General features: G+C 33.0%; 1 protein-coding gene across 2 annotated transcripts; it reads right to left on the bottom strand.

Moving 5' to 3' along the window:
• Positions 1–1,224: 1,224 nt before the first annotated feature.
• On the bottom strand, positions 1,225–4,473 carry LOC114758822 (peptidyl-prolyl cis-trans isomerase CYP19-4). 2 transcript variants are annotated; one of them, XM_028947905.1, is made up of 7 exons: positions 4,176–4,466; positions 3,989–4,067; positions 2,860–2,907; positions 2,725–2,748; positions 2,368–2,550; positions 1,821–1,896; positions 1,225–1,624 (listed from the first exon to the last, which is right to left on the bottom strand). In XM_028947905.1, the coding sequence occupies exons 1-7, from the start codon at positions 4,326–4,328 to the stop codon at positions 1,486–1,488; spliced, it is 702 nt and encodes a 233-aa protein (XP_028803738.1). In that variant the 5' UTR covers positions 4,329–4,466; the 3' UTR covers positions 1,225–1,485. The 2 variants fall into 2 exon arrangements, with proteins under 2 accessions (XP_028803738.1, XP_028803739.1); XM_028947906.1 differs by lacking the exon at positions 1,821–1,896 and having other exon boundaries at positions 4,176–4,473.
• Between the last annotated feature and the right edge of the window lie 7,003 nt (positions 4,474–11,476).

The raw sequence follows: 11,476 nt of genomic DNA on the forward strand, positions 1-11,476 counted from the left end.
TCCTAATGACACCTATGGGTTATTAAGAGATCAAGGAGCAAAAGTTGCCCGAACTTATGTTTGACTCTCTCTGGACAATAGTTTTTTGTGATTCTCAACCTCAATTGTTGCGCTGTTCTATAAACTATGTAGTTATCTGAATCTAATTTTAAGTTCTTTAAGGTACTGGATGACTAGGCAGTGGACAGAGATGGGTTTGCACAGCCAGAATGGAATAGAACCGTTTTCGTACCCTGTTCTTTAACAGCAGCCGCACATCATAGAGTGTGTTGGAGGAATGATTTCAGCGTGTGATATACCGATTATAATTTCTCTAAGCATGCACTTTTAAGACTTGTTAGCTAGATTCTTATGTTATATACGTATCAGTGTTGTGGTTCATAAGGTTGAAGATGGCAGAAATCTACACCTTGTTTCACGGCTTCAAGCCTCATGCCTCAGGTAAATATATAAAACTATCTGTGTGACGTGCCAGTCTCGTTTGAACGTTTGGATAGATCTGAGAGGATGCACTCCCTATCTTCTAAACCTGATATTATTGCGAGTGTTAAAAGTTCACTAAAAAAATAAGTTTTAAATCTGGGATTAGTGCTCATTGAGTGGAAAAGGAGCAGGGAGAATAACTTTTTTTAAGTTCCCTCGGGATTTGAAAGTTCAAAGTGCAGCAGCAGATACGGTAGCAGAGAATCAAATGAGATCTTCCACTTTTCTTCTGTTCATTTCAAGTGGTGTGATAAGGAATTCAGATCAGACGCACTGCATTTAGGTGGATACGTTTAAGCGTTTGGATTAGATTTTATCAAAATATCTTGTGCCAACTCATTGGACTTCCACAGCCTCCTCTCAAGGAAAGGGCCAACCGGGGAAATCAATTATGAATACCTTAACTGTGTTTGGAGGGACTATGGAAATGGTTCTGGTCGAATCCGAGTGAATCAATTAGATCTGTAATATCTATATCTTCTTTCCATTTAATTTTATAAATCATTATTCAAGGAGATCCCATACATTCAAATTTGTCATTTATGTTTTGTATATTCTATATCAGTCTGTTTTTTCACTGACAGAAACCGGAGATAATCTGAGGTCGCAACTATGGTCCCTTTTGGCTTTGCCTTGTCTTCATTCTCATAAGCCGCACCAATCGGGTCAAAGAGATCCATCGAACCATTGATATTTCTTCTATCAACCAATAAGGATACACTATAACATCAACTCTGATTTCATATTACGCGAATACTAGCTCTTTACAGTTTTCTGACTAGCTTATCAACAAACTGCGTTTTTGCTTGATGAAACTTCGTGTTTAAATTCCTGGCTAGGTCTGTTTTAGGAACAGATATTTACTGACTCATCAAAATTCAATTCTGCTATACGCGCGCACACCCCACAGGGAGGAGAAAAAACCAGAAAAAAAACAATTTGAGATAAACTGAACTAGTAGTTCTATCAACCTCAACTCAATGAAATACGTAACAAGTCAAATCATGAAGTAAATTCCCCACTGGCAAGTATAAGAACCTTGCCTTTGGGCTCGCCATTAGCGCTTCCTTGTGCTTCGATCTTGTAGACAACGTCCATCCCCGAGAGCACCTTCCCAAATACAACATGGCGGCCGTCCAACCTTCCAAGAATCCAATGCAGTCATGTAAGCTTGGAGAACAACCTCACCAGTGATGCTAGGAAGTATAACTAATTCATTCTTCCTACATATTTGGCCTTTTCTTTCAAGTTATGCATTATATCAGGAAATCTATAGTTCTATTGACTCAAGTTTCGTAAACGTTCAGAACCAGTACTGCAAAACTATATTGAATTACCAGCTAGTTTTAACCGTTGTTATAAAAAATTGTGAGCCATTTGTATCCGTTCCAGCATTCGCCATCGACAAGTATCCTGATAATCATACAGGAAGGTTGAGCCAGTCAGATGAAATGTATTTGTTTTAACATTATCACCTCTTGGATCATGCCAATTATAAATAAACAGGTAAATATATCAGACATTTCTCCAAGAACATGCTTCCTGACATATCTACTTTTAATTCACTTGGTTTCCCTATGTTTATAATGGAGATCCAAGGAAAAATGGAGTTCACTCTTAAAAAATGACTTGACCTAAGGAATATTACAAGCACTTGTGGCTTCTAAATATAAGACTCTATCATAGCACTGCCCTTTAAGAGCTGACATCATCGACAGCTACCTTACTGAAAGGGGACTAAGACAATATGAGAAGACTAAATCTCACATCCTATATTATCGATTAAGTTGGCATAAAATTTTGAGAGGTTCTACTCTTCATTTAGGTGCCTACCAGTTCACAGATCAAGTCAATCCAAAAATATATCTAGGCACATGAGCTTACCTGGTCCATTATGTTTCACTTTGAAGTTTTCATCAGCAAACCTGAAACCATAGATTGATTCTCCACCTCGTCCATCACCGCGGGTGAAATCACCCCCTTGGACCATAAAGCTGGGTATTATCCTATGGAATGTACTACCTTTGTAATGAAGAGGCTTCCCGCTTTTTCCTACGCCTTTCTCCCCTGAAATATAAGGGTTCTGTTTAACCGAAGATCAACAAGAAGCAGCAAAATTGGCGCTGAAATGGGCATTGAATACGTAAGCTTAATAATTAAAGATTTCAACGTGGTTTCATCACTAGATCAAGTACTTGAGTTATCACTACATATGAAAGGGAGCAGAAGCTGCGGAGTTACCAGTACAAAGTGCTCGAAAGTTTTCTGCATGAAAGGGATGTGAAATTAGTAACCAAATCCTTCAAACGAAATTAATCTGTCTCCACAAGCACCCGAAACAGAGCGATTTACCGCACAGTTGCATCATATTCATACCTACAGTTTTTGGAACCACTGCTCCAAAAAGTCCCATGAGTATGCGACCTGAAGGACCAACATTTAGAAATAGTGAGTGGTCTGCTTTGTCTCATGATAAGCATAATATCATTTTTTTTTTTTAATGATATGAATTACTATCTTTACTCGCTGTGAACCAGGCATTTAACATCAAATAGAAAACAAATGGGGATTAAAAATACTGCCATGCCTTCATAAATAGAGGACACGACAAAAAATGTGCAGTTTAGAAAGCCATTCGCATAATCAGGGGAGGTTAATGAGCAATGCTATCAATACAGAATTACAACATGCATTCACCCTTTCTCAGCAAGGCTACAGCTATGTTTAAATTCGTTTCAGCATCAAATTTCCATCATATAATATGAGAACAAAAGTGGAACACTAAGAAGCTCGTCCATGTGTATCAGGCATGTCGATACCAAATATCAAACAATTTCTAAAAATTTTGGATTTCATGAACGAGCGCAGAGATTAGAGGGAGAGAGAGAGCAAATTAACACATTAAAAAGTACATCACAAAGAATTGTATGTTTAAATTCATTTCAGCATCAAGAATTGAGTATTAGGTTGTTGTTGATTTGATCCACGCAACTGATTCCACTTAGTTGAATAAAGCCAAAGATTAAGATCCTATATATATTCTAGGGCCATTACCGACCTGTTTCAAGATATATTAGGGCCAAAAAATTATGAAAATGTGAATACTAGAATAGAATATACGTTAACAGTATCAGATACTATCTCCCTCCTTTCTTTCTCGGCTAAAAAGTGCTTCCTATCAGATGTCAGATGAGTCCATTATTCTTCGAAGCAAGAAATGGATAAGAACGTATTGCAGTTGCAAATTTCCTCGAGGATTGCTAGATGACACAAACCATCTTCCAGGCTAATTTGAAGTCACAACTCATAACAGCCATGTATGATGTCCTAGATTCAGTAAGACATAAACTCCCCTCTAACAATTAATATATGATTCGGTTCCTAAAATTCCCACAATAATTACCAAAAAAAGCACGCAAAAACCTGGTAAATAATACCGAATTACAAGCTCAGGTTCTGAATCGCATTAATGGAAATTTCAAGGATCTAACTAGTTCAAAAATACCCGCAAGTTTCCCATCGATCTCTATATCAAAAAACACTTTGTGGGTGACTCCCTCCAAATCCTCTTCAGCTGGGTTTTCCTGCAGAACATATGATCGGAGAGAGAGAAACAGGGTAAGGAGAGATCCTGAAATGAAAGAACAGAATGAGAACAAGTAGCGAAAAGATCGATCATTATTGATTCTCACCGAACGGTGCGCAGTTTCAATGGCCTTGTGGTGAGACGAACGGTCTCCTCCGTTCTCTATCAGTTTAAGCTGAAAGAATGCTATTGTCGCGCACAGCATGAAAACCCAGAAAAGACAAGCCGAAACCACCGTTCTGTTGGCTTTAATCGCCATTTTCTGAGCTTTCGCCTGTGACTGCGAGCCTCAAGTTCTCTTCCACCCAAAAGTAAAATTGCTATTTCATAAACTCCTTTCACTGTTAGTTCGTTGCTTTCTGGAAAATGTTTCAGATCAAGCTTCAAGAACTCCTGCAACGAAAGAAACATCTTATCTTTTTAGCATTTATGCTTTATTGCTCTGACCAAATAATAAATGCAAGTGTCAAAATAAATGATAGAGCTGAGAACTTTGTTACTTTTACCCAAAAAAATAATAACAAATAGAGTTCAATATTTAAATTCTGAAGTAATTAATTGAGTGGTTCAAGTTCTCATTTTAGAAAGATATGCACATAGGTAACAAAAATATTTTTAAAAAAAATTTAATGTTTTTATTTTCAATTTCATCACCGACATGTATAACTTAGATTGATAATTCACATCCCGTTTGATTTTTTAAAAGAATTGTTTTCATGGGAATAAGAATAATTATGGAATGAGGTTTATAATTTTAATTAGGGAAAATTTCACTGTATGACCGCAAAAGACAATTAATATCAAAGAGCTCCCAAAACTTTCTGAAACCTCACTGTAGGACCAAGGGACCAATTTGATATTAATTTTTAGAGTGAGATTACAATAATACCCCTCCTTTTTTATTTTATTAAAAAAATAAATATTTACCGGAGTTACTGTTCCGGCCACCGGCGCTCAGGTGGCCGCCGTCAGGGTCCGGTCACCGGTGGCCGGAACAGTAACTCCAGCGGGACCTCCGGTGGCCGGAGTTTTTTTGTTTAAAACAAAGTGACCAAGGGAGGGTTTGAACCCAGGACCCCTTGGCACACCAAAAGACTTGTAACCACCAAGCCAAGCAACCCATTCAATCATAAAATGCAAATAAAACTACATATAACAAAATAAACGCAACAGTCCAAATGTAAGTGAACAAGTGAAATTAGACGATTTACAAGTGGAATTCAAAAATTTGCAACAAAAGTTAGGCAATTTACAAATAACATAATAGAAGTCATAACCAAAAATGCAAGTGTTTAAGTGCAAATGAGCAAGTAAAATTTGAAGATTTACAATAAAAGTTTATGGATTTACAACCCAAATTTGGTAAACACAAGAGAATTCACAACCCAAAATGTAAGTGTTTGAGTGTAAGTGAACAAGTGAAATTAGACGATTTACAAGTGGAATTCATCAATTTACAACAAAAATTAGGCAATTTACAAATAACATAATGGAACTCACAATCCCAAATACAAGTGTTTAAGTGTAAATGAGCAAATAAAATTTGAAGATTTACAACAAAAGTTTAAAGATTTGCAAGTGAAATTCGACAATTTCACTTATTCATTTGCACTTAAACACTTGCATTTGGAGTTATGACTTCTATTATGTTATTTGTAAATTGCCTAATTTTTGTTGTAAATTTCTGAATTCCACTTGTAAATCGTCTAATTTTACTTGTTCACTTACACTCAAACACTTACATTTTAAGTTGTGAATTCTCTTGTGTTTACCAAATTTGGGTTGTAAATCCATAAAATTTTATTGTAAATCTTCAAATTTCACTTGCTCATTTGCACTTAAACACTTGCATTTGGGGTTATGATTTCTATTATGTTATTTGTAAATTGTCTAATTTTTGTTGTAAATTGCTGAATTACACTTGTAAATCGTCTAATTTCACTTGTTCACTTACACTCAAACACTTACATTGTGGGTTGTGAATTCTCTTGTGTTTGCCAAATTTGGGTTGTAAATCCATAAATTTTTATTGTAAATCTTCAAATTTCACTTGCTTATTTGCACTTAAACACTTGCATTTGGGGTTATGACTTCTATTATGTTATTTGTAAATTGTCTAATTTTTGTTGTAAATTGCTGAATTACACTTGTAAATCGTCTAATTTCATTTGTTCACTTACATTCAAACACTTACATTTTGGGTTGTGAATTCTCTTGTATTTGCCAAATTTGGATTGTAAATCCATAAACTTTTATTATAAATCTTCAAATTTTACTTGCTCATTTGCACTTAAACACTTGCATTTTGGGTTATGACTTCTATTATGTTATTTGTAAATTGCCTAACTTTTGTTGCAAATTTTTGAATTCCACTTGTAAATCGTCTAATTTCACTTGTTCACTTACATTTGGACTGTTGCATTTATTTTGTTATATGTAGTTTTATTTACATTTTATGATTGAATGGGTTGCTTGGCTTGGTGGTTACAAGTCTTTTGGTGTGCCAAGGGGTCCTGGGTTCAAACCCTCCCTTGGCCACTTTGTTTTAAACAAAAAAACTCCGGCCACCGGAGGTCCCGTCGAAGTTACTGTTCCGGCCACCGGTGACCGGACCCCGACGGCGGCCACCTGAGCGCCGGTGGCCGGAACAGTAACTCCAGTAAATATTTATTTTTTAATAAAATAAAAAGGGAGGGATATTATTGTAATCTCACTCTAAAAATTAATATCAGATTGGTCCCTTGGTCCTGCAGTGAGGTTTCAGAAAGTTTTGAGGGCTCTTTGAGATTATTTGCCTTCTGCGGTCCTACAGTGAAATTCCCCCTTTTAATTATGCTTGTAAGCTGTAATGGTTGCAAAACAAATTATAAAAGTATTATCTTATATCCTTTGGACAAGAACAATAGTATTAACTTTTAGTTGTTCAATTTTTACCATGGTTATACCTGAGTTTTTTAATTATTATTGGACACCACTCAATCTCTCAATTTTTGATTAGTTTATGACTGAGTTTTATATCTTTTGACTTTTTATATTATTATCCTTACATTTTATAGCTCATTGTGAGTTTTCGTATATAGCAAAAATGAGTCATGAAATTGCTTCTAACTTAACTTTATATAACTGAAATTGCAAAAGATTAACCAAATAATGGGATGAAAAGAAAAGAGAATAAATAATAGACAAAACAAAATTTGAGGAATTGAGTCGTATCAAACAATAATTGAAAGAACGAGTTATAAATAAATCAAATGTTGAATGAGTAGAAGATTAATTTTTCCATCAATATTTTATGAAGCTACCACATAGTGTATTGGTTTCTTTAGTGTTAAACATAGCTTCTTAAAAAAAATCCATAATGTAATGTCTTCAAAGAATAGTTGATGATGATTGATGAACATGAGAAGAAATATTATTGTACGTTTATAATATATAAGAAAAACCTTCGACAATTCAATGTTTTTGTCTTTTTGAATAAAAATTTGGGTACCTCGACACTTTAATTTTATTGTTTAACTGTTCTGTACGGACTCTAGGCAGTTCTCAACAGAGATTTAGATATCCCATGTAGTGTACTCCTCCGGTCCTTAATATAGAACCCAATTTTTGAGTTAGTTTTAGTCCTAAATATAAGACTCATTTTTCATATTTATCAATTTTCCTTAATTACCCTTATGAATACTCTCTCAAGTATAATCAAGTAGAAGAGGGAGATGAGGTATTATAAAAAATGATTATGGTGTTTTAGGAAAAATGTGTCACTTTTTTTATAATTAACTAACTTACCTAACTTCCTTAATCTAATCAAATTATTTAAATGGGTCTTATATTAAGGACCGGAGGAGTACTTTGCATGTAACCTTATTTGGCAGGCAAGAGAGGTTTAGCATACGGAGAAGATGATTATTCATGATACTAAAAAAGAAAATACATGTTCTAGACAAATGTCTACTACTCAAATGGTACTCAAAGTGACAAAGCAAGAATTAAAAGCTAAATGTTGTGAAGGTTAGAAACATAAACATTATAACCCTATTGTGCCAATTATAGTGAGAGGAACTTCAATTATTTAAATATCACATCCCAAGTTTAAATATGCGTAAATGCAGAAAATATATTCAGAAAAGTTGCTTTTAATTGGGCTCGACAATTTTTGAACATAACTCATTCAGATAACCATATAAAAAAAACATTAATATGGTACAAGTTTTTTTTTGGGGTAAAGAATTGGTATTGTTAATGAAAACCATTTTGCTAAAATGATAACTAACAAGGTATGGACAGTGTATTATTGGAACATTGGTTTGTTGACTAGGTTAGTTGAGAAGAATTAATTGTTAAACATTGGTTATAATCTAAGTCTATATAAAGGGTATTGGTTTTTTTTTTCTGGTAAAAAAATAGAATTTCATTTTTTTAATAAAAACTCAAAATGCATTATAAATAAAAATAAAGTTTATAAGGTTAAAATGAACTAAAAGAAAAGGACCTGATTAGACAAAAGTCCTAAATCTAAAAGAGTAGCAAATGATATAATTTTAACATCAAATAAATCAAAATCTTTGAACAAATACCGAATATCTTGAAACACCACATAGTATTTCTCCGCTTGTAAAAAAGTTTTATTAATAGGAACTTTGCCAACACAGCGTAAGCAAAGATTAGCTTTGTTAATGTAATTGTGTGATGCACAACCCTTTATTCAAAAAAGAGCTATTTTGAGACTCTAATCATAGGACATAAATCCTGGTGAGTGTTTTTTTTTTTTTTACCAAAAGAATTGGTACAAAATCTCTCTATGTAAAGGCAGTGAGATTACAATGAAAGTCTCTATTCTTGGAAATTTTCTTTAAACCAATGTCACGGTATAAAAGAGTATTTGGAACACCCAAAAATGATTTTAAAAAGTATTTTTTGTAAATTGAAATAAATCCATCCACATGTTTACTTAATATGTCAAAAAATTATTTTTAAACTTATAATTTGATTTTCACCCAAATATTCTTTTAAGATGGAGACACGTTAAGACAGACAAAACAGCTAAACGGCAGATTCAAAGACCTTGACCCGGGCCAAAAGAAAAGTAGAAAACCTCAGAGCAATAGGGATTGGGGGGTTTGATAAAATCCACAAATATGAGTAATAAAAAGCCACTTGCAAATTCTTAAACGGTGAAACGTTGAAAACTAGAAACAGACACAAATGAAGGCAGAATGATGAGACCAAATGATGCTTTTGTTTTTTTTTCTTGAAAAAAACCTCATTATTTGCAGGCACTCTTCCTAATCGCCAAATTTAATTCGTTAAAACCAACATCATCAAACTCGTCAAAGATTTTGATTGCTAGTGTTTGGAATTTCAATTTATTAAATACTCATGTGATTAAATTCAGACTGTGAATGGTATGTCCATTACGCATTATATATTTATATTCATTCTTTTTTAACATATTAATAGTTGGTGGCGATAAAGATAAAGCTTTTTTTCCCACACCATTCATATCATTCATTTTATTAAAAATTACACAGCAAATGTGTTTGTTATTCATTATTCAAGTTGATATTGGACAGGATCCAACTCTAGGATTTGTCGCATGTTATTATTAGGTTTATTTTAAGAGAAAAGGTTAATCTATCTTTTATAAATAATAACATAAAAATTTAAGTAATTAGAATTTTATAAATTACAAACAATATGATTTATTTATCAAACCTCATATAATGCACCTAATATACTCTGTTTACTAACAAGAATTGGTTCAATTGATAAAAAGTCGACTCATAACGTATAAGATTATGAGTTCAAATTTCACTAACAATGTGAGGATTGTGTTGATAGGTGATTTATAAGTATTTTGATAAGCACTTTTTGAGCCTGGAGGTATGCTCTGATACTAGTAAACCCTTAGAACCCAACTTACATAAATTTTTGTATTAGAAAAATATGCTCTATTTTGAAACATATTTATATGAAAATAAAATCCAAAACATCATCTCAATCTCAGTCTCAAATAATGATTTGATTTCAATTCTAAGAATTATTTCTACGTTTTATCAGATAAGACTCTTTTAATACTCCTCCGGTCTTAATATAAGACCCATTTAACTAATTTGATTAGATTAAGGAAGTTAGGTAAATTAGTTAATTATAAGAAAAGTGACACATTTTTCCTAAAACACCATAATCATCTTTCTTAATACCCCATCTTCCTCTTCTACTTGATTATAGTTGAGGGAGTATTCATAGGGGTAATTTAGAGAACATTGATAAATATGAGAAATGGGTCTTATATTTAAGATCAAAACCAACTCAAGAATTGGGTCCTATATTAAGGACCGGAGGAGTATATTTATTTCCTACAGGACAAAATTATTTTTTCACAGCTAATTGAAACAGGTACTGGGTCTCGAGCCTCCCTATATTTTTTTTAATAGACAAGTCTACTTATATTATTATTATAATATTTTTTAGCCAAAATTATTACTCCTCCGGTCCTAATTATAAGACCCAATTGACTTATTTGAGGAGATTAAGGAAGTAAGTTAAGTTGGTTATTTATAATAAATAAGTGTTGTCATTCCTAAAATATCCTTGCTAATTAAGTATATTGGCTAAAACTATCATTATTAGAAGGATTATCTTGGAAAAAATACATAAATATAAGAGACAAAATGGATTGGGTCTTATAATTAGGACCAAATAAAAAGTCAAATTAGGTCTTATAATAACGACAGGAGGAGTACTATTTAATATTTGGTCACTTGTATTTTGATAAGCAATTGTCCCCATGTAATTGTTGGTCAATGCCTTGTGACATCTGTAGCGCTCTCTCCTTATCTGACATCCCTCATAAATAATTATGAGATTTAATGTTATTGGCATTAAAAAAAATTATTTGTGTCATAGTTTGTATGGAATCATCATCTATTAAAAAAGACAGATAAAAAAATTGAACCCAAAGTGGCATCTCCCTCTCTCTCTCTCTCTCTTTCTTTTTTAATTATTAATTGAATTTGAAAAACTTTTCATTTTATTTTATCTTAAATTCATTAGACTGAATCGGTGCTCCACAATAGTTAGTACTGATCTCTTTCCAATAGTTATTATAGTGATGAGTAGTGTGTACTTAGTATTGTGATAAAATCTATATTGTGGTAGAAAAATTGCAAGTTTATCTTTTTCCCTTTCTCTACGAGAACAGTGTTTAGCATAAATGATTATTTCTTATATCACTAATTAACTCTATTAAACGTTTGAATAAAATAAAATGAATATATTCTGTTTGCTTGAACAAAAATTATTAAAATAAACTACTGATTATAAAATAACAAAACTATAATTAATATCACATACTCTTCCGGTCCGAAATATAAAAACCTTATACATACTAGTATAACGGTCTTATAT

Source organism: Neltuma alba, unplaced genomic scaffold (assembly GCF_004799145.2).
Source record: "Neltuma alba isolate B1F8T4 unplaced genomic scaffold, ASM479914v2 tig00010758_pilon, whole genome shotgun sequence".
Classification (NCBI taxonomy): Eukaryota; Viridiplantae; Streptophyta; class Magnoliopsida; order Fabales; family Fabaceae; genus Neltuma; species Neltuma alba.